At 41.3% G+C, this 20271-nt stretch overlaps 1 protein-coding gene and 5 pseudogenes across 2 annotated transcripts in view; all 6 read left to right on the top strand.

Annotated features, from left to right (window-relative positions):
* The window catches only part of LOC148370206 (nck-associated protein 5-like), a 131337-nt gene that overhangs the window by 42768 nt on the left and 68298 nt on the right, over positions 1-20271 (top strand). For both annotated transcript variants that reach the window (XM_088332604.1, XM_088332605.1), the window contains one exon: positions 4201-4264. In XM_088332604.1, the coding sequence (XP_088188730.1) occupies positions 4201-4264 (64 nt within the window). The remainder of the gene's footprint in view (positions 1-4200; positions 4265-20271) is intronic.
* Positions 6869-7020, top strand: LOC148370211 (U2 spliceosomal RNA; annotated as a pseudogene).
* LOC148370210 (U2 spliceosomal RNA) lies at positions 7049-7283 on the top strand (annotated as a pseudogene).
* Positions 7312-7568, top strand: LOC148370209 (U2 spliceosomal RNA; annotated as a pseudogene).
* Positions 7595-7838, top strand: LOC148370208 (U2 spliceosomal RNA; annotated as a pseudogene).
* Positions 8079-8239, top strand: LOC148370207 (U2 spliceosomal RNA; annotated as a pseudogene).

The raw sequence follows: 20271 nt of genomic DNA, 5'->3' as shown, positions 1-20271 counted from the left end.
CTGCGGTTGACTACTACTGAGTTCAGGCCACTGAAGCATGTTTTTTCTGCTTAAATTGAACAGCACCCATGTGTTATCCATTATCCCTTGTTGGTTATTGCTACAAGCAGTGGCCAGCAGAGTGCATGTTATCATTGAGTGAGATTGCTTCACTGATTTTGGTTCCCATTGACTGTGATAAACAAGGCATTACATTTTGGTTCTTAGAAGTTTTGATGCTAATAATCATGTCACAGTTTTACTCCACCCAAAATAAAAAAAGAGTTTATTGGTGTTGTCTACTTTGCCATTGGTACAGAGGTTGTCACGAGACGAACTCACAATTTATTGGGAGAAGAGGAGGAGGGTGCGCACACTCGATCCGGGGATCGATGGTCGCGGAGTGGATTAGAAGTCCAAACAAAAGAAAAGTTGTCCAAAACAGATCAGACCAAAAACAAAACAGGATCAAACGCGAGCAGATTTACAGACTAGTTAAACAGAACTTGCAGAAATCTCACAGAAGTCTCACCAAAGTTTAACAGGTATAACAAACAAACGCTGCAGCAACGCACCCTTCAAAGTAACGCGTTTAAATACTGTCAAGGAGCAATCACTCAATGCGACTCAGCCGGTGTGCATGGGCGGGCCCAACTGGGCATTGCGGCAACTGCGCCATAATCCGGCGCCACCCGGCTGGAACCAGCTGGGCGCCATGGCAACCGCGCCAGACATGACAGAGGTGGGTAGAGTAGCAAAAGATCTTAATCAAGTAAAACTAATGCTACTGTTACTTATTTTGTAGACTGGAAACAACAAAGGTACATAATATGCCCCTTATCTTGGCAACAAAATGAGTGCAATGAAACACAGCATTCATTTTTAAAAATAAAATATCAACCTTTTGAAAAGTTAAAGTAAGTAAAATCACATTAATATGGTATAAGTTTGATTTTTGTGCTGTAATTTTTTTCCTTTTACTTTTGGGGTCCATGGTGGATCACACACACACACGCTGGTTCGCTACCTGCCTGGCCTTTGCTGCTGCGGCTTTAAAAGGGGTTCGGCTTTGGCTGCACCACTGGCTCTCATTCAGGAAACACAGGAGAAAAGAAAACAATAGAAGGAGAAATTTGTAAAGTGGATTTAAGTTACAGGTTCAATGTAGCCTAATGTAGCGGAGTAAGAGTACAGTTTTTTTCTTCACTAATGTGTTCAAGTAAACGTAAAGTAAATTGTGATTTAAGAATACTCCCAGAAGCACAAAATATCCCAAAACTTACTCAAGTCAATGTGTAAAGGAAATGTAACTCGTTACTACCCACCTCTGCCGACATATGACAGAGAATGTGCTACTGTGCATATGCAATACACTCACAACTAGCATGAGGAGGTTCTTTGTGCGCATCGGCTCATCACGTTTCACCATGTCAATAATTGATGGTCTGCTACCGTGAGGTAAGGCTCCATCAGGATCCCTGCCAGATGCACGGGTGCGTACTCTGATGACATGTGGCTCTTGTTTGTTTCTCCGCCGCCGTCCAGCACAGTCAACCTCTGCAGCGGGAAACAGGAGGTTTCCAGCTGTGAGTGAGGTTCAATCAAAGATGGGGAGTCTCGCTCCGCTTTCCACCAGCCTGATTCATCAGAACCAATCGAGCGCTCACAGATGTGTCTTAGTCATTTAAAACGGATGAGAGAGTTTCCTGACTTGACGCTGTCTCTGCTCAGCTCCTGGAAACTGTTAGGCATTATTAAATAGTGGACTGAGATTGTGTTACATCCATGTTAACGTGAGTATAATTGATAGAGGAAGAAGCAAAGTATCAGAAAGAGTGAAACAAATAGTTTTTTTGTGCCGCATCGGCTTCAACAGTCAGCTTACATGAGCGGATTTTGAACTGGGTCTGACGGTTATGTAAACAGTCAATGCCCGATTAAGGATGGGAATGTCCAACACTAAACCAAAGCCAGTGTGTAGGCAAACCTCAATGTGGGCCACGGGATCGCGTGCACATCAGAGCTCTTAAACCAGCGGGAGCACAGATACTAATACATAAATGCATGGCAGCTCTGCCCAACATGCAAACATTTTGTGTAGTCTAGCGGCTCAGACTGGCAAACTCTGGATCTTTACTACACTACAACTTCATCTACAGAAAGGAAGGAGATTAAACTGGTGTGTACATGTAGTTGGTAAGGAGTGGTTCTACTTATCTGGCAAGTCCATAAAATACTTAAAGGGACAGTATTATTTAGCACCTCCTAGTGAAAAATAAACTTCAGTCATTAAAAGAAGATAATATAGATTTAAAAATAAGCAGAATTAAATTATCATATAAACAAGATACTGTATATCAAAATTCTTGTAGGTCAAGAAATTTATTTTGATTTTATATAACATGAGCCTCACCTAGACGGAGCTGACATAATTGTTCACCGTCTTCCTGCTACCATTGCCCAAAAAAACAAAAACCTTGTGAAAGGCTGGGAGAAAACAATAAATAAAAATGGTGAGGTTTGGTCATTTTGACTATCAATTGTTTGGACTCTTCTTTATGCTTTTGAGCACTCGTTTTCAGTTGCACTACACAATACAGCGATATCTAGTTGTTATATAATACACACTGCCCCTTTGAATGTCTGGGTCAGTGTCTTTCTTTGGGTTTAGTTCCAAAGTTTTTCCAGCATGATGTTGTTCTTCTATTCATCCTAATTTACATGCCTTATTTAATACTAGTGGGTTCATATTCAATCAGTGCTTTAATATCCAGGAGCTTACTGTAGCAACAGTTTTAAGGCTAAACCTTACTTTATGACTTGGCTGGAACACTTGATCCTTTTACCTATTACTTTGCTTCAATACCGGTTAGTGTACTGGTACTTTTTTTCAGGTAATTTTTCCTGACACACACCCGAACGCGACCTTCAGTCTCGACACTTGCTTTGTTAGTCACCACCTGACTGGTTCTGTCACAATGCCGCCTTTGCCACATTATGTCTGGTGTTATTAGAGGAAGCTGCATTGTTTCGGTCCAGACGCGCATTTTTTCATAAACCACATGTCCCCGACTGTTTCTTTATTACCAGGTGTGTCTGTCTCAACAGGTAAGCTGTTGGCTCAGCAACTTTAGTGATGTCATGTTAAGATTGGCAAGGTGTGATTTTCTTTTTTTTTCCAGTGGACGCAGTTCAGATTGTTTAACAGCCTCTACGTAATTGCATTTTTCGAGTGAGTGTTAAAATTGGGGAACAGCAACAAACTTGTTTCATCAGCCAAGTCGATTGATAGTAGTGGCTAAACTGTTTCAGAGCCTCGTTGCATGTCAGGCTCTCCTCAGAGGCCGTAAAACATCACGCTTTATTGCCTCTGAGCGTGTTCCAAGATTTGATTCTATTAACAGTCTGCGGGAGATGGCTTTAATACAAACACTCAATTTCTTTGTATTGGTTTGCTCATGTGTTGAAGGAATTACAAGGAAGGAGGATTGCCTGGGGGAGTATAGTGACGTGCAGTGAGGCTTGAGTCTGGTGATGCACAGCCAGATTTAAAAATATATTAACCTACATCTTATTCAAAAAAATATGATTATGGTAAGAACCTTAACTTATAAAGTGAAGGTAATGCACTATTTTTTTTTTGCAAAAAAAAAAAATGTAGATAGGTGATCTTCATGAGTTAAAAAAAAGAAATGTCCGTGCAATGAGGAAAAAAAATACCCGATGCCTTGACTTGCTCTTAGATTGCTAATGCTATCACTAATACTACTGTTTGGTGCAGATTTGTGCACCAATCAGAAATTTTAGTCCCACCATTGCCCTGAGCCATGAGGCACGATGATTGCATGCCTCACCCTGAATCTGCAGATGCTCAGAACAGTAATACGTTACATCCTAATTGTATTCATAATATTCATACTACAATGTGAAAAATCAGCAGTTTAAAAAAAATACACAAATTGTGAAGTTAAACAAGGAAAAAACTTTTTATTTTATATTTCCATAATGGCAGGTGAGGCGCGGCCTTATCAGACTCCCTGGAGGGTTGATTTCTCTATTCTATCCTGCATTTTGCTCCTTAAATATTTGAAAGATTGTAGTTCTTATTATCTTATTATCTTCTTTTATCTTATTGTGAGCTGTCCTTACTTCTGAATGATTGATGAAAGGTGAATATATTTTAGTAGAATTTGGTAATCATGTCATCTCTATCTTTCACAGGGAAAAATTGGCCGTGGCTCGCCTGCAGAGGGAAGTTGCACGGAGCAAAAGTGAGGGAACAATGGTAAATACCCCGGAGCCGCTTGTCACACACATGAGTCAGTCACATGAAGCCAGCTCATTAACCGGTTTGGTGGGAGACAATTACTCAAATTAAATGAGCTAAAATAAAATCCGGGCGAGGTTCTCTTGGGGACATCAAAGGGTAAAATCGGCAAACCGTGTGATTCAGCAGAGATCAGCTGATAGACAACACATGCATTCTTCAACAGTTGTCCTCAAACTTTTTATACCCTTGTCGAACCCTCTGCAAAACATTTTCCAGCCAAGTACCCCTAATCTATAAAACAAACCTATGAATAAATGTATCATTCACTAAAGCACTCTAGGGGGGGGAAAGGGTTCAAATTCAACCAATCATTTTGCTGTAACTTTCTTCATAAACATATTCTAAAAAATGCTTTGTTAATTCTAACAAAATTAACCAGGTTAGGTTGATTGTTACGTACTACTGAAAACAATTTTACGGTGGCCTGATGGGTAGGGCGCCAGCCCCGAGACTTGGAGGTTGCTGGTTCAAGCCTCGGTCGAGTCATACCTAAGACTTACAACATCGGTACTCATTACCTCCTTGCTTGGCGCTCAGCATTAGAGGTTGGAATTGGGGGGTTTGGTCACCTAATGAATCCCAACACAACAGTTGGGTTGAGCGAGGGGGCTGGGAGTCTCCTCCCAATTTTGACTCTAGCCACCTCCCACCAGGGGGATATGGCTCCGGTATATATATCTGTATATATAAAAAGAAATGACTAAACAATATTAAAGTATAAGGATTTACAACAATTTGGATTTAGTCTGGGGGTTTGAAATGATATTTCCCCATTATCTGTTATTACCTTCAACAACGTAAGTGGTGGACTCATTTACTCTTAACCCATGCTGTTTTTTATTTTATCTTTTAATGTTTTAAATGAAAACATGTGTGTTATTTTCTTACAATCGGTCTGAACTAAGAATTCTGTACTATTCTAAAATATTTTTTGAACAAATGCTTTGTTTAAAATCAATATTTAAAGATCATATTTTATTTATTCTACTCTCTTGTTTTTTCCCCTTTGACAATGTTAATGAATAAAGAATCATCTGAATGGCTCAGGCTAGTATTTTCAAACTATTGTTCATTCTGTCATGATCCTTTAATTTTTCTCTCTTTATACACCTCATGTTGACTGAACCAATACCCTATTTTCCGGACTATAAGTCGCCCCTGAGCATGAGTCACACAGCTGAAACTGCATAATCAATTAGGAAAAACATATACAGTAAAAATTGCACCTTGAGTTTCAGGCACATTTTGGGGGGAATGTATTCGATAAAATCCAACAACAAAAACATACGTGTTACCAATGATCAAAAAGAAAAATAAAAAAACAGAGAAGAACAGGGTAAGTAAGTGCACGACACATTAACGTTACATGAATAACATGCCTGGTAATGTCAGTAATGACAAATTAAGAGTTATTTAGATGACTAGCAGAAGGGACAAGCTCAGTTTTTCTTCACCTTTTGCCCCGTCTCCTGGCCAACAAGGTCATGGTATTGGTTAGTGTTCCTCAAAGGCACTTTAGCATACGCTGTCTCTGCGGGTCAAGTCTACATGTGAATATACACATAAATTATGTTGTAAAAAAAAGACCACAGACGCCAGTGGAGTCATCTTCCCACACGTCTGCCCCTCTTTTACCTCCACGTGACCCTTCCGCAATGTCACGCCAGCTCAAGTGTGCGGGTCTGATTTATATACGGTGGGATTAAGTCTGTTCTGACTCTCTACATCGTTCGCTCAGAAAAAAACAAAAATACCGAATTGTTCGCACTATAAGACTATTGAATGTTCTTTTGTAATATTTTCTTCAAATACAAGGCACACCACACTATAAGGCACGTAGAATACAAATTACTGTAAGGCCTAGTTCTGCGCATAAATTAAAAATGTGTCGTATCTCTGCATTGAGTGATCAGTCGGAATATATCACTTATCATGATTGCGTTCAATTCCATACCATTGGAAACACAGAGACTTGAATTCATATCCTATTCGCTTGCTCACTAGGGGTACAGACAAAAAAACAGAATAATGTTCTTTTTTTGTCATTATAACACTATATTTAGTCAACGTACCAAATTTTGGATGTATTATTGGGCTTGACAGCAGGAATTTTCACTTACATTTAACCAGTGTTACAGCCAACTTGCAAATACTTTACAAAGCACATGAGATTCTGAACATAATAAAGAGAAAGGCATTGTGGGAAGTAATTCTGTCGTTCATAACTAGATAACGAGGATGGCATTGTGGGAAGTGACTCGGTCATCCCAAAATATATTAATAAACACATGGCTACACATATTAAAAATGTTTGTCTTTTACAACACTAAGTTTAAGCCAAGAACAAATGAAGCAAACTTCTTTCTACGCTAACATATCTTGCACCCTGACTAAAAAATATGTGATAATGAGATAAGACCTGATGCCTTTAGATATGTGGTCGTTATTCCTGATGCTTGAGTCCAGGGAATTTCAACCAAGTCTAGTCGTTAATTCGTCGCTCATGTAAAAGTAGTCATCCAAATACTTGCTAGGTCCTTAACTTGGCCTTGATGCTAGGTCCTTAGCTTGGCCTTGATGCTAGGTTCTTAGCTTGGCCTTTAAAGTCACTATCTTTGATTTTTGCATTTCGGAGATGGAATATGAGCTTGCTCTGTCCACTCCACGCATCGGCCCGGTATTGCAGTACCTCCGGGAACGGTGCATTCGCAATGATCGCAGCAAGGCTTTAGGGCTAGGACCTTAGCTTGGCCTTTTGGCTGAGAGTAAGTGTCCCGGCTCCTTGGCTTTGTAGCGTATTATGAACTGACCGATAACGGATAATGGATAATGGATAACGAAGATAGATCAATAACCCTTAAAAACCCCAAACCCCATTTTGATTTTTGCAATCCGGAGATGGAATAAGAGCTTGCTCTGTCCACTCCACGCATCGGCCCGGTATTGCAGTACCTCCGGGAACGGTGCATTCGCAATGATCGCAGCAAGGCTTTAGGGCTAGGACCTTAGCTTGGCCTTTTGGCTGAGAGTAAGTGTCCCGGCTCCTAGGCTTTGTAGCGTATTATGAACTGACCGATAACGGATAATGGATAATGAATAACGAAGATAGAACAATAACCCTTAAAAACCCCCATTTTGTGTACTTCCTATGAAGTCACTATCTTTGATTTTTGCATTTCGGAGATGGAATAAGAGCTTGCTCTGTCCACTCCACGCATCGGCCCGGTATTGCAGTACCTCCGGGAACGGTGCATTCGCAATGATCGCAGCAAGGCTTTAGGGCAAAGACCTTAGCTTGGCCTTTTGGCTGAGAGTAAGTGTCCCGGCTCCTAGGCTTTGTAGCGTATTATGAACTGACCGATAACGGATAATGGATAATGAATAACGAAGATAGATCAATAACCCTTAAAAACCCCAAAACCCCATTAATCATTTCTATAGTTTTTGACTGAGATGGAATAAGAGCTTGCTCTGTCCACTCCACGCATCGGCCCGGTATTGCAGTACCTCCGGGAACGGTGCATTCGCAATGATCGCAGCAAGGCTTTAGGGCTAGGACCTTAGCTTAGCCTTTTGGCTGAGAGTAAGAGTCCCGGCTCCTTGGCTTTGTAGCGTATTATGAACTGACCGATTACGGATAATGGATAATGAATAACGAAGATAGATCAATAACCCTTAAAAACCCCATTATGCTGTGTCAGGCTTTGATGCTAGGTCCTTGGCTTGGCCTTTCGGCTGTGATTTTTGGACTGTGTGTTTCAATGCAGGCATTGATGCTAGGTCCTTAGCTTAGCCAGGCTTTGATGCTAAATCCTTAGCTTGGCCTTATGATCTTTGATTTTTGCATTTCGGAGATGGAATAAGAGCTTGCTCTGTCCACTCCACGCATCGGCCCGGTATTGCAGTACCTCCGGGAACGGTGCATTCGCAATGATCGCAGCAAGGCTTTAGGGCTAGGACCTTAGCTTGGCCTTTTGGCTGAGAGTAAGTGTCCCGGCTCCTAGGCTTTGTAGCGTATTATGAACTGACCGATAACGGATAATGGATAATGAATAACGAAGATAGAACAATAACCCTTAAAAACCTCAAAACCCCATTATGCTGTGTCAGACCAGCGTGCCATGAGAAATTATCCAATGTCCCTTTAAAAAATGTATATGAGTGAATCAATTTCTGTGAATATGATGTCACTGTCAATTGTCTGTATTGTAAGAACTGGGAGTATTATAAATTATATTTTGAAAAAACATACTGTTCAGTGTCATTTTATAAAATTTTTGGTTAGTGGTGTGCTGCAAAATTTTTCCAATGTAAAAAACATGCCCTGGCTCAAAAAAGGTTGAAAAACACTGCTCTATATGACTGGATCCGGCTCTTTCCCTGCCAAGTCCACGGTTCGATTCCTGTTGCATTCAATGTCACGCTATTGTGATCAACCATCCTTGCCCCTAGCGGCCCCGGTAATTCGAACTTGATGTTCTTACCATTGCCATCCGGTTCAATCCTCCAAAATATATGGCAATGCATTTCCAATTACATATAAGGCGCACAGGGTTATTCAAATTTCAGGCTAATTCAGGCTTTTGGGGTGCGCCTTATAGTACAGATCTACTGTAAAACACATACTTGTCCTTCTCAATTGGAGCCTTTCCATGACCACTCATTCCTCAAGAGCATAAATGCGCTGGTTTTATATGTGCACACACTGCAATTCTTTGTCCTGCATCTGTGTCATTGCCTCGTCCTGTAACACTAACCTCACTGACCTCTGCCAAGAAAAACATCTCGTTTGCTATAGAGGAGCAGCTCACACTCTAGTGGGTGCACTACATGCTAATTATCTCTATGGAAAAGAGTGTGCGTTCGTGTGTATTGTAAGCGTGGACATGGTGGCAAGGGGGGTGGGGAGTTATCTGTCCGAGACAGGAGCTGGTAGGGGGGTATCACTAAGCTCCATTTGAAATTGGGATTATCCCAGTTGGAGTCCCCTCGCACTCTCTTTCTGTGTCTTTTCTGGCATTCCTTGGAGGCTTCGGAGATCTTCCCTAGCTGCGTGGAGGAGATAATAACTGTCGAAATGCTGCCGTTTGGTGAAAAGTGAAAAACTGGCAAGGAGTCCTGCAGATGTCCACTTTGACGCTTTCCCAAATGCCCCCCTGCTATTGTATTTTGCTAAGTAGAGGATACAAACCACGGAAGGACATGAGATGGTTCTTTTTCAGACGCAAACTGGTTGCCGTCTCCGTGCATGTTTCTAGCCACAGGTCTCAAGTGCAGTGTTTTCCAACCTTTTTCAGCCAAGGTATACACTTTCTTTTTTATTAGAACCTCGACGCACAACATCCGTCAAAAATGTTTAAAAATGAATTCCCGGCACCAGTTTTATTTGTTTATTCTTTAATTCATGTTTTATTTTTCACATTATTATGCTTTCTAAATTGACAGCATATAGTTATTTCAACTATTTTTTGTCACTGTGGCACAAAAAGTAATACATGTTATTAATTTGTGGTCATAATTTGAGTGTCATTTAGAATTTTACTACATGTTAACCTTTTTTTTAAGGTTTACCTTTTTTTCTTACTGATAAGGTTTGAATTCAATTGACACAAATAGTAATATTAGCAGAATTATGTGTTTCATTTGTTTTATTACTTTTTGCAGTGCAATCCTAAACAGTTTATTAAACTAAATAAGTGATTGAATATCTGTCCCTATGCCTACTCATGAGCATATAATTACTGTGTAAAAATTATAATTTTTCTTTTATCGAGAGTATGACGTTTTTCCTATCATACCGTGACTCAGGAGATAATGTGGGTTACTCATTGTGCTTGGTAATTTTGTTGTACTTTTGGATTTTACTATATTCTTAACCAGTTTTACTCTACTTTTATGTTGTTGTTTTATTTTTTATAGAAGTATAGTACTTGAGCAAAAAACATTAAAAATATCTCAAATAGACACAACAAAGTGCAAGATTTTACTTGATTTAAATTATTGCATTATTTCTTTACATTCGGGCTCCAGTGCTGTGGAATGCTCGTCCCCCTGAGATTCGATCTGCAACCTCAGTGGAACTGTTTAAATCTAGGCTTAAAAACACCCCTATTCTATGGCCTATGAATGACCTATAGTTCATGTTGACAATATCTGTGTGTTATTTGTAATTGCAACATCCATTGAAGCCTGGTCATCCTGGAAGGGGTATAACCTCATGTGTGGTCCTTTCTCAAGGTTTCTTCTTTTTCTTCACATTGAGGTTTTTGAGTTTTTCCTTGCCCTCATGTAGGTTTTAGATCAGGGGATTGTGTCATAATAGTCTGTGGTTTTCAATAATCTGTGGTCTTTGCAGCCCTTGAGACTCTTTGGGATTAAGGGCTTTACGAATACACATGACTTGACTTGACTAGACTTATAGTGCCATTCTAAACACCTTCATTAAATAAAACAGGTTGTTAAATATACCGCACTACTTTGTGATCAGAAAATGTACTTTCATCTACTGATATGGATGAATTTAAGTCACTTGACTGATCAGTAGAAGAAAGCCAAGATACTGAACAGTGGCATATGTTTTGTCATAGATAGAATTGGGCATACTAGAGAAGGTCTCACGGCACACTAGATTTTCACAGAACACTAAAAAGCCCCTGGCACACTGGTTCTAAAAAAATTGCTCTAGCACATAATAAAATCACCGGAGCGGTATTAACGACAGAGTTTACAGTGTGTGTTGAATTTTAATTAGCGCTCCTGTTGAGAAACACGAGTCCTGACATCATCACCTGACAACACTTCTAGTTATGATTCTTTTGGGAGAATCACTTAACGCCTATTGAACAATTGGTTGAACCCGCAAACTTTATCGTCCCATCTGAGAGCTTTATTATTTGTTCAGCTGGAACTTCATCACAGTCTGGGCATCCAAATTTCAAAGAAAACACAAATTGTTTGACAGGGGTCACGTTCAGGCCCCCCTTCCAAGAAAGCCTCATCAGTCGTGTGCGGAATCGCTCATTAACACGCTCATCGCCTCTTTCTTTTGGAATTCTTCCCGGAGGCGTGGCGCCGGGCACGGCCACAGTCGATTAAAGCCACAATCTCGGTCCGTTTGGGCAGGGGGGCAGGATGCCGGGTTTCCTGTCAGGCTCAATACACACATCTACACGAGGACTCATAATGAGAACGTTACATGCACTGGCGAGGGGCGGGGATCCCCATTAAAAAGGCATTTGGACTGTTAGCTAAGATTATGGCCACTGGAAACGGCTGTGTAAACAACACGTGGAAATAAACCATGTCGACTTTCGGGAGCTTTATTTTTTCTTTGAGGTCTGTCGACGCTCACTGATACGTGAGCACCAAAAGGCAGAGCTTGCTCACAGAGGTGCTGCTGTTAAGGTTCTGCCTGATGTTTGAGGCCATACTTGACTGACTACGTAACGACCGGTGGTGTAACAACAAACTGTTTCCACTCGAAAATCGTAGTGGTTCCATTGAATATGTTTTCCCACTTTGAAATATATCAACATATCGAATCTTCTATTTTGGGGAAGAATTATATCTTACTGTAGGGGTGTCAAACCCAAAAGGGTTGAAGGGCCATGTAGAAAAATTGAGCTTCAGGTTAAGGGCAGGACTGATCGAATATTGAATAATTTTAAAATGACTCATATAGTCTAGTGCTAGTGTTTCTCCACTGGTCTGACTTGAGGACCCACCATTCAAGCCTGCGGACAAAATGAGACCGGAACAAGACATAATTTCCACTTTCAAAATTAATCCAATTGAAGGATTGTGCAGTTTAAATCAGACATAGTATAATATATTCCCCTTTTATCAAGAAACGAAATTACCAGCAAAACCTAAACGACTTCAAGTACCGTAGATACTCGCATCTAAGCTTAGATCGTGTACAACAACCCCTGAAAACTCCAATGACGAAGCCACATACCACAAAAAAATTGAAATACTTATAAAGTGTGTACCTAATCATTGGTTATTATTGAATTATGTCGTTGATAAACATCCATCCATCCATCCATTGTCTTCCGCTTATCCGGGGTCGGGTCGCGGGGGCAGCAGCCTTAAAAGGGAAGCCCAGACGTCCCTATCCCCAGCCACCTCCTCGAGCTCATCCGACAGGATCCCGAGGCGTTCCCAAGCCAGCCGAGAGACATAGTCTCTCCAGCGTGTCCTGGGTCGCCCCCGGGGCCTCCTGCCGGTGGGACATGCCCGGAACACCTCCTGAGGGAGGTGTCCAGGAGGCATCCTTATCAGATGCCCGAGCCACCTCGACTGGTTCCTCTCAATGCAGAGGAGCAGTGGCTCTACACAGAGTCCCTCCCGAATGACTGAGCTTCTCACCTTATCTCTAAGGGAAAACACAGACACCCTGCGGAGGAAACTCATTTCGGCCACTTGAATTGTGTTCTTTCGGTCATAACCCACAGCTTATGACCATGGGTGAGGGTAGGAACGTAGCTCGACCGGTGGATCGAGAGCTTTGCCTTTCGGTTCAGCTCCCCCTTCACCAAGACGTACTGGTACAGGGTCCGAATGCCAGCAGACGCTGCACCAACCCGTCTGTCGATCTCCCGTTCCATCCTACCCTCACTCGTGAACAAGACCCCAAGATACTTGAACGCATCCACTCCGCAAGATCTCATCCCCAACCTGGAGGGAGCATGCAACCCTTTTCTGGCTGAGTACCATGGTCTCGGACTTAGAGGTGCTGATCCCCATCCCGGCCGCTTCACACTCTGCTGCGAATCGCTCCAGCGTACCATGTCATCTTCAAAAAGCAGTGACGTAATGCTGAGGCCCCCAAACCGGACTCCTGTCCACCAAGGCTGCGCCTAGAAATTCTGTCCATAAAAGTTATGAACAGAATCGGTGACAAAGGGCAGCCCTGGCAGAGTCCAACCCTCACGGGGAATGAATCCGACTTACTGCCGGCAATGCGGACCAGACTCTGGCACCGGGCATACAGGGACCGCAAAGACCGGATAAGACTACTACTCCCAAAGCCCCCCCCCCACAGGGCTTCCCAAGGAAAACGGTCGAATGCCTTCTCCAAGTCCATTGAGATATAATCCCTCTCAAACGCGACCATTGACTGTACTGGAAGAAAAAATCGACCAGAGTATTATCGTATTCTACTTCAAAGCAGAGTAATCAAGCCCCCGTTTTTTTTCTATCCTTAGCATTATTTTGCCAAGCCAATGGCCCACGACCCACTAAAAACTGGTCCGCGATCCACTTTGAGTCGCGAAACACCAGTTAAGAACTTAATTGCGCCTAATAAAAATCTAACAACTATGTTCCAATACGAACAGATAAAAAAAGTGATATGATCTTATGGTTTTGTCAGTCATTTTATTTTCAACAGGCACAAAAGACATTTTCTTGATATAAAATTCTCCATTACATGAAGATTGAATGAAAGAAGCCGGTATAAATCAGGCATCATCAGTAGCCTTTAGTTTCAATTTCAGTCATTCCAAATATAGAAAAAAGAATTGCAATATTCTATCATCACTAAACTACAATAAAATACAGTGCGAGGAGAACTATCACATGGGTGAGAAAAAAAATACACAACGATTGCGCATCATCTCTGGGGTCAAAGGAAACCTTATCGGGGGCCAGATGAGTCACGCGGGTCTTCTCTTTGACATTCATAATTATTGCTGTCATGTGGAAAAATCATCCCTTTGGAACTTGTGTTTATTTATTTATTGTCTTTGTTTAATATCTTAATTGTAGTATACATCCCAAATTTTAGGGGGCAATAATTATTTTCATTTCATTTATTTTGTCACGACCGGTATGAGCAGTGGACCCAAATGCGTAACGTTGAACACAATGCTTTCTTGAGGGATCGGGGAAGTAAGGGTGAGAGGAAAAATAACCCGATCTGGTGCTTGCTGGGCAGGAGGAGCGGGAAGCCCTCGTGAACGAAGTGTGTTCAGAAATTGGGAACAAGTCGGGTAGCCGGGACAGGAGAACTGAGCGTGGTCGGAAATCGGAACAAGTCGGGTAGCTGGGACGGGAGAACAGAGCATAGTAAGAGATCAGAACAAGTCGGGTAGCCGGGACGGGAGACAGAGCGTGGTCGGAGATCGGAACATGCTAGGTAACCGGAGACGATCGGAAAGCCAGGGACAGGGATCGATACGGGAAACAGGAACAGGTAGGGAAAAGAACGGAAGCCAGGGTCAAAAAGGCTTGCCTTGCATGTACGGAGGTTTGCTGACGGACTGACCAGGAGTGAACGAGAATGACGTGCTTAATAGGAGGATGACTAATTAGGGAATGAGTGGCAGCTGGGGCTGAAAGAGTGACTGCAGGAGAGGGCAATTGACAAATCATGACATATTTTATTTATTGTGCCGTGAAGAGCCTGATTGAGGGAGTCCAAATGCGGGTGTTCTATGGTTAAAGCTAACTGTGGTACTGTGTCTTTACTTCATAGGAAATCCGTTACTGAAAATGGTCAACAGCAATGAAATACTTTAATAGGTTTCAGATTTGCCAGGCCAGGTTTATTGCATCAGCAGTTGAGAACAGTAATGAAGAAAAAAAACAAGATACCAAGACATGCATTTCAGGTGGATTGGCCGGTCCAAATTGTCCCTAGGTGTGAATGAGCGAGCGAGTTGTCTGTCCCTGTGTGCCCTGCGACTGGCTGGCAACCAGTTCAGGGTGTCCCCTGCCCACTGCCCGATGATTGCTGGGATGGGCTCCAGCACCCCCGCGACCCTACTGAGGATAAGCGGTGCAGCTAATGAGAGGAGATGAGATGAGATGAGACATTAGCATGTGACGAGGACTGATACAATAATAGATGAATTGGATCAAAGAAAGCTGAATCATCACCTTGTTTTCTGTTGTTGCTTTGATAAAAAATTTCACATCATTTGACCTGTTGTATTATTCAGATGTGACACTACATATACATACTGATAATTGTGTGGGTTTAATACTTATATCCTTTGCATTCCTTTATTAATACATCAATATCTTAATCAAGTTAATCGTTTAGTGGTGAGTAATGTATCTTGTGATTACCCATATAATTGAATGTAGTTGTTATTTACTCCTTGTTTTTTTCGCAAGTCACCACAATATATCAATGTTTTTAGTCGTTATACAATCTCTACGTTGTTCTCAGTAGGAGGGATTTCTTGTGTCTCAACAAACCACCTGTAGAATTCAGTCCAAACAAAGGACTGCTGAGTAGCTGGTATCTGGGGAGTTTTCCACCGAAATTTGTTTAGGTCATCGCCTGCTGTGTTCAACCCCTCCAATATATAAATGGTTGTCAGCCATTGATACCGCCTTTGTGAATCTATCACAGCATTGTTCTGAACATACAAGCCCAGAATATTCTGTTTTGTTTGTTTTTATCTGTTTTATATTTAAAAAAAACTCAAAGGAATTGCTCAACTTTAGTGCTGGTTTTGCCATCTGTGTCACACAACCAGGATGTTTAACAAACACACAGAGGAAGAAAGATGTATCGATCAGACTCTAAATTTAAGTGTGCTTTTGTGAGTTTAATTTCAACATTTGAACTAGTATGGGGTAATACTGCCACCAGTCACTAGTGATTTCGCTGTACTTTCTGCTAATTGAATAAGCCCGTGACACATTGATTAATGACTGTACATTTATCACTACACCCCACTGACAGCTATGTTAAAAAGAAAGGTCTTTTGTCAAGACTGATTTAAAAAAAAACAAAAAAACAAAAAAAAAAACTCGCAGTCCTGGCGGAATCTTTCTGACATCCGTCACCTGAACCTGTGAGGGCATCGGCTTCTGTTTGTGGTCGAGAGGGGGTTGCACTAGACTTAGGTGCTGCCTTTGCAACCAACGCTTATCATCCGCGGCCAGGGGATGCATTGGGCTCAGCTTGTCTCACATACGACCTCACCTCAGATGAATACTGACAGACAAGTGACAAATCGAAGCTGCACACAGTCCCTTTTAGCCAAAGAACTGACTAAATGACCTGCAGTGTGTGAAGCCGGATAGGGTGCAAGAGGCGTCTTCCCCGGCAATAATGATTGCCCATCGTCTAAATTAGGAGATTGGTAGGGAGTGTGCAGTCTATTTTCCAACTCCAGAAGTAATCAGGGGTCTAGTGTTGCACGATCTGGGAGATTTTGTAGACAATGGCCAAAGAAAATGACATTTCAAATAAAATAATTTTCACTTAAGGTCGGCAAGAAATGGTATTTCAAATAATACCATATTCTGATGCTTCAAAAATGTTTTGTTGCTCTTTGATATCCAGCCATTATCTACACCGCTTATCCTTAGAGGGGTCACGGGGGTCCTGGAGCCCATCCCTATCTTTGGGCAGTGGGCAGGGGACAACCTTAACTGGTTGTCTGCCAGTCGCAGGGCACAGAGAGACAGAAAACTCACTCGGTCATTCACATCTAAGGACAATTTTAATCGGCCAATTAATCTGCCTTTGCATGATTTTTGGAATGTGGGAGGAAATGGGAGTGCCCAGAGGAAACCCACGCAAGCACGGGGAGAACATACAAAATCTGCACAGGAAGGCTAGTAGCTGGCTTTGAACCCATGACCTCAGAACTGTGCCGCGGATGGGCTTACCACTCTGCTGTCGTTAATGATAATTAATATTCTGAATCTAACAAAAGACCATACAATGGTTGATAGGTATGCTATCTGTCTGGCTTTTATGCTGGGATTGACTTTTTTTTACTTTATTGCTTAACATGTTATTTCAGACTTTCTTTAATGCTCATTACACATCCTGTGCCCTCATGCATCCACTACACGAACTGGATTGTCATAAAACTGAACATATTTATTCGCGATTCGCTCCTGACAGACAGTTCTAATCACCGTTTGAGACAGAGCTGATTCTGCAGAGGATCTTCTATATTCTGTTTCATTTTGTTGGACAGACACGGGGAAAAAGAAGGAAGACCAAATTTTAAATTACGTATCCGCTCGCTGGCCTTAAAGGGACAGTGTGTTATTTGACCACTAGATGTTGCTGTATTGTGACGTGCAACCAAACATGAGTGCTAAAAGCACAAGAAAGAAAACAAACTACGGAGACACGAGTCAAACCGCAACATGTTTCTAATTTGCTTTTTTGGATGGTGTTTTGGTACCCATAGAGAAAAGTTGGCAGAAAATGATGTCAGCTCCCTCTAAGTGAGGCTTATAATATATGACATAAAAACAAAATATGACCTACAAGTACTTTAAAAACACGTTTGTATCGTAGTACGCATATTTTAAATTAAGATTTTTTTTTTTACCAATAGGTATAATAATACACACTAAAGGTAGATAAACATCACAGCGTTCCTATTGCTAATGGTTGAAATGCGGTATTGCACTCCCAGCCTACATGAGGTTCAAATAGTTTTGCCACTGTATGTAGAAAATACTTGGTCTGATTTTTAAAAAAAACAAAACCAACTAGGGCTGGGTGATACTTGGAATTTTGATATGAATTTTTATATATCTTATAATGATCCGAAACTGATACTTTTTGCTTGGACATTTCACAATAATTGAATGATTGACCCCCTATGTGTCAGTTTACAATCACCATAAACAAAGAACCAAGATTGTAGGTACTAAAATGTTGCTCTCTCTAATTAAAACACTATGATGCACTTGATCCCTTAACCACCAGGGTCGTTGAGGGCAACACTTCCTTGGGCAAGTACAGTCTGGTGGCAACCATCCCTCTCCAGGCTGTTTTTTTTAGGGTGAGGGTTAGCTCCCCCACAGGAAACAGTACTGGTATCCATGGTTACCATTAGTAAAAGAAGCCTCCTGATCTGACTCAGATGCAGCAGCTTCATGATCTGGTCACCATTGTTTTTCAGTGCAAAACATCTTCCCGCTTTTCAGAGTCGGACGTTGTGAGATCCAATCTTAAATCACTGGGGAAAAACGATTTGCTTCCATCATTTTGAGTTGCACTTCATTCTGTAACTTTAAAGATGGGGTGCAGAACTTGAAACTTTTTTACTCTCTGCCGCCGTCTACTGTCTTAAAGACATGATTGCAGCCTTGCACTACTCTTTTATAATGCGCGTGTAAGTACAGGCATTTCTTAGGGATGCTCAAAGAAGCAACCATAGAAGGATAGAACCACTAGAAGCAACCATTTTCTTACTTTCACCATTTCATGCTCCACTGACAAAAATAAATAAAATAACAAAAAACAATGGGAAAAAGCATGGCTGCACTCTCCAGCACCTCCACCCACCTGTATTTCCTTAAACCATGTGTTCCGCCCTGAACAGTGCTGATGAAAGTAGATGAGCAGATAGGCGCGATTTCTGTTGCAAATAAAACTCTTTTAAGTCTTTCAAGGTGCTCTTATTAAGAGGTACCACTGTACTATGTACTAATGTTCAAAATAAGCGTATAATTGCAAATTGAACAATAACACAATAATTTGTGTCATGCTCATAATGTGCTAACAAAGCAGCCAAAATCTTCTTGTTGTACTTCTTTATATGAATTTTACTGCTGCTGATGAGGGCGCACACAAGCACACACACAAATCCCACTTGCATGTTTTATTAATGAACTCAAAACCTTTATGGTGTATTGTGTGTCCCTGATGTTTGCTTTAGCAACGAGCCAGAGACCCGCTCCCGGCCCTTTGATTAGAATTTGAATGAGTGGGGGTGAAGGCGCAGGGGGTCCGAGTAATGAAGAGATTATTGAGCTGCCCCAAAATCGTGCCTCCGTGCTGCATGTGAGGATGTACATCCGCAGATGGACATCAATTGATGGGTTGTCTGGGCCGGCTCATGCACTTGAGCTGATAATGCTGATGTAGCTTTTCCTAAATGGGAGTCTGGACTACAGGCAGGGGACTGCAGTCTCTAATTAATTTACTGCCTCAGTGGCAATTGGAGGGCACCGAGATGTTGGATGAAGGCGGTGGGGCGGTTGTGTCTTGTAGATATTGAGCTCCAATGGGCGCCATTAGCTTCTAATGCAATTTGAGCAGCAAGCTGGACCTCGCTTCAGCTAATAAAATTTTAGCTCCTATAACAAGCATGTTCTCTGTATGTACCGGTAATCCACACCTTCTTGCAGCACATTCAATTTTAAGTGTTTTATGTTCGCAGTGATAAATTGATTCATCTCTAAATGTTTTTTATAATTCGGGGAATGAAACCTGCCTTGACTGTGATGAAGGTCAAAATCTATTCTCAAAGACCCAATCATGCCTTTTTGAATAAAATGTATATTTTTAAGAAGATTAAAAAAATACATCTCCAGACTATTTTACAAATGACTATTTTTCTTTGTCTTTTAAAGTCACTGGTTTAGAATTTAAATGTAATGGAGCCCTTGTGATGTTTGTTAAATGGCGTGCTCTGCAGGCGAAAACAGATATTACACATCAATTTCAAAGCAGGAGTGTCAAAGTCAGACTGTTGGAAGGGCCAGATATAAAAAAAAAAAGCTACAGGCTGACCGAACTGATCGAATGTTGCATTTTTTTTAAATAATGCATATAGTGTAGTGAACTGATAAGTTCATAGGTTAGTAGACATTTAAATAAGGAGAGAAAACATCAAGGAATTTTGAACTCTTGAGAAGAACAGGAGAGGACTGTTAAAAAAAAACCAAATCCTGAATCCGTTATGAAAGCTCCCAAGAGGCCACTATTTATCTTAAATCTTCTAGGTTAAAAAAAAAATCAGATCCTCGCTAAAACGTGTGGGTATTAAAGAACAGCAACACGTTGAAAATATGTTTGCATAATTATGCTGGCAGTCTTTTTATCTTGTTTTTCTATTTAAAAGTCTTTATTACACATTTACAGTGGAGTGCCATTTTGTTGCATTTAAAGTTACACTACAAGTGTGTCAATGACAATAAAGACAATTCAATTCAATTATTAGCCGACACTGATAATAATAATA

The sequence above is a fragment of the Urocampus carinirostris genome, chromosome 3 (assembly GCF_059441175.1).
Source record: "Urocampus carinirostris isolate Australia breed hairy pipefish chromosome 3, RoL_Ucar_1.0, whole genome shotgun sequence".
Taxonomy (NCBI): domain Eukaryota; kingdom Metazoa; phylum Chordata; class Actinopteri; order Syngnathiformes; family Syngnathidae; genus Urocampus; species Urocampus carinirostris.
The sequence above is the reverse complement of the archived record's forward strand: the minus strand, read 5'-3'. Positions and strand labels throughout refer to the sequence as shown.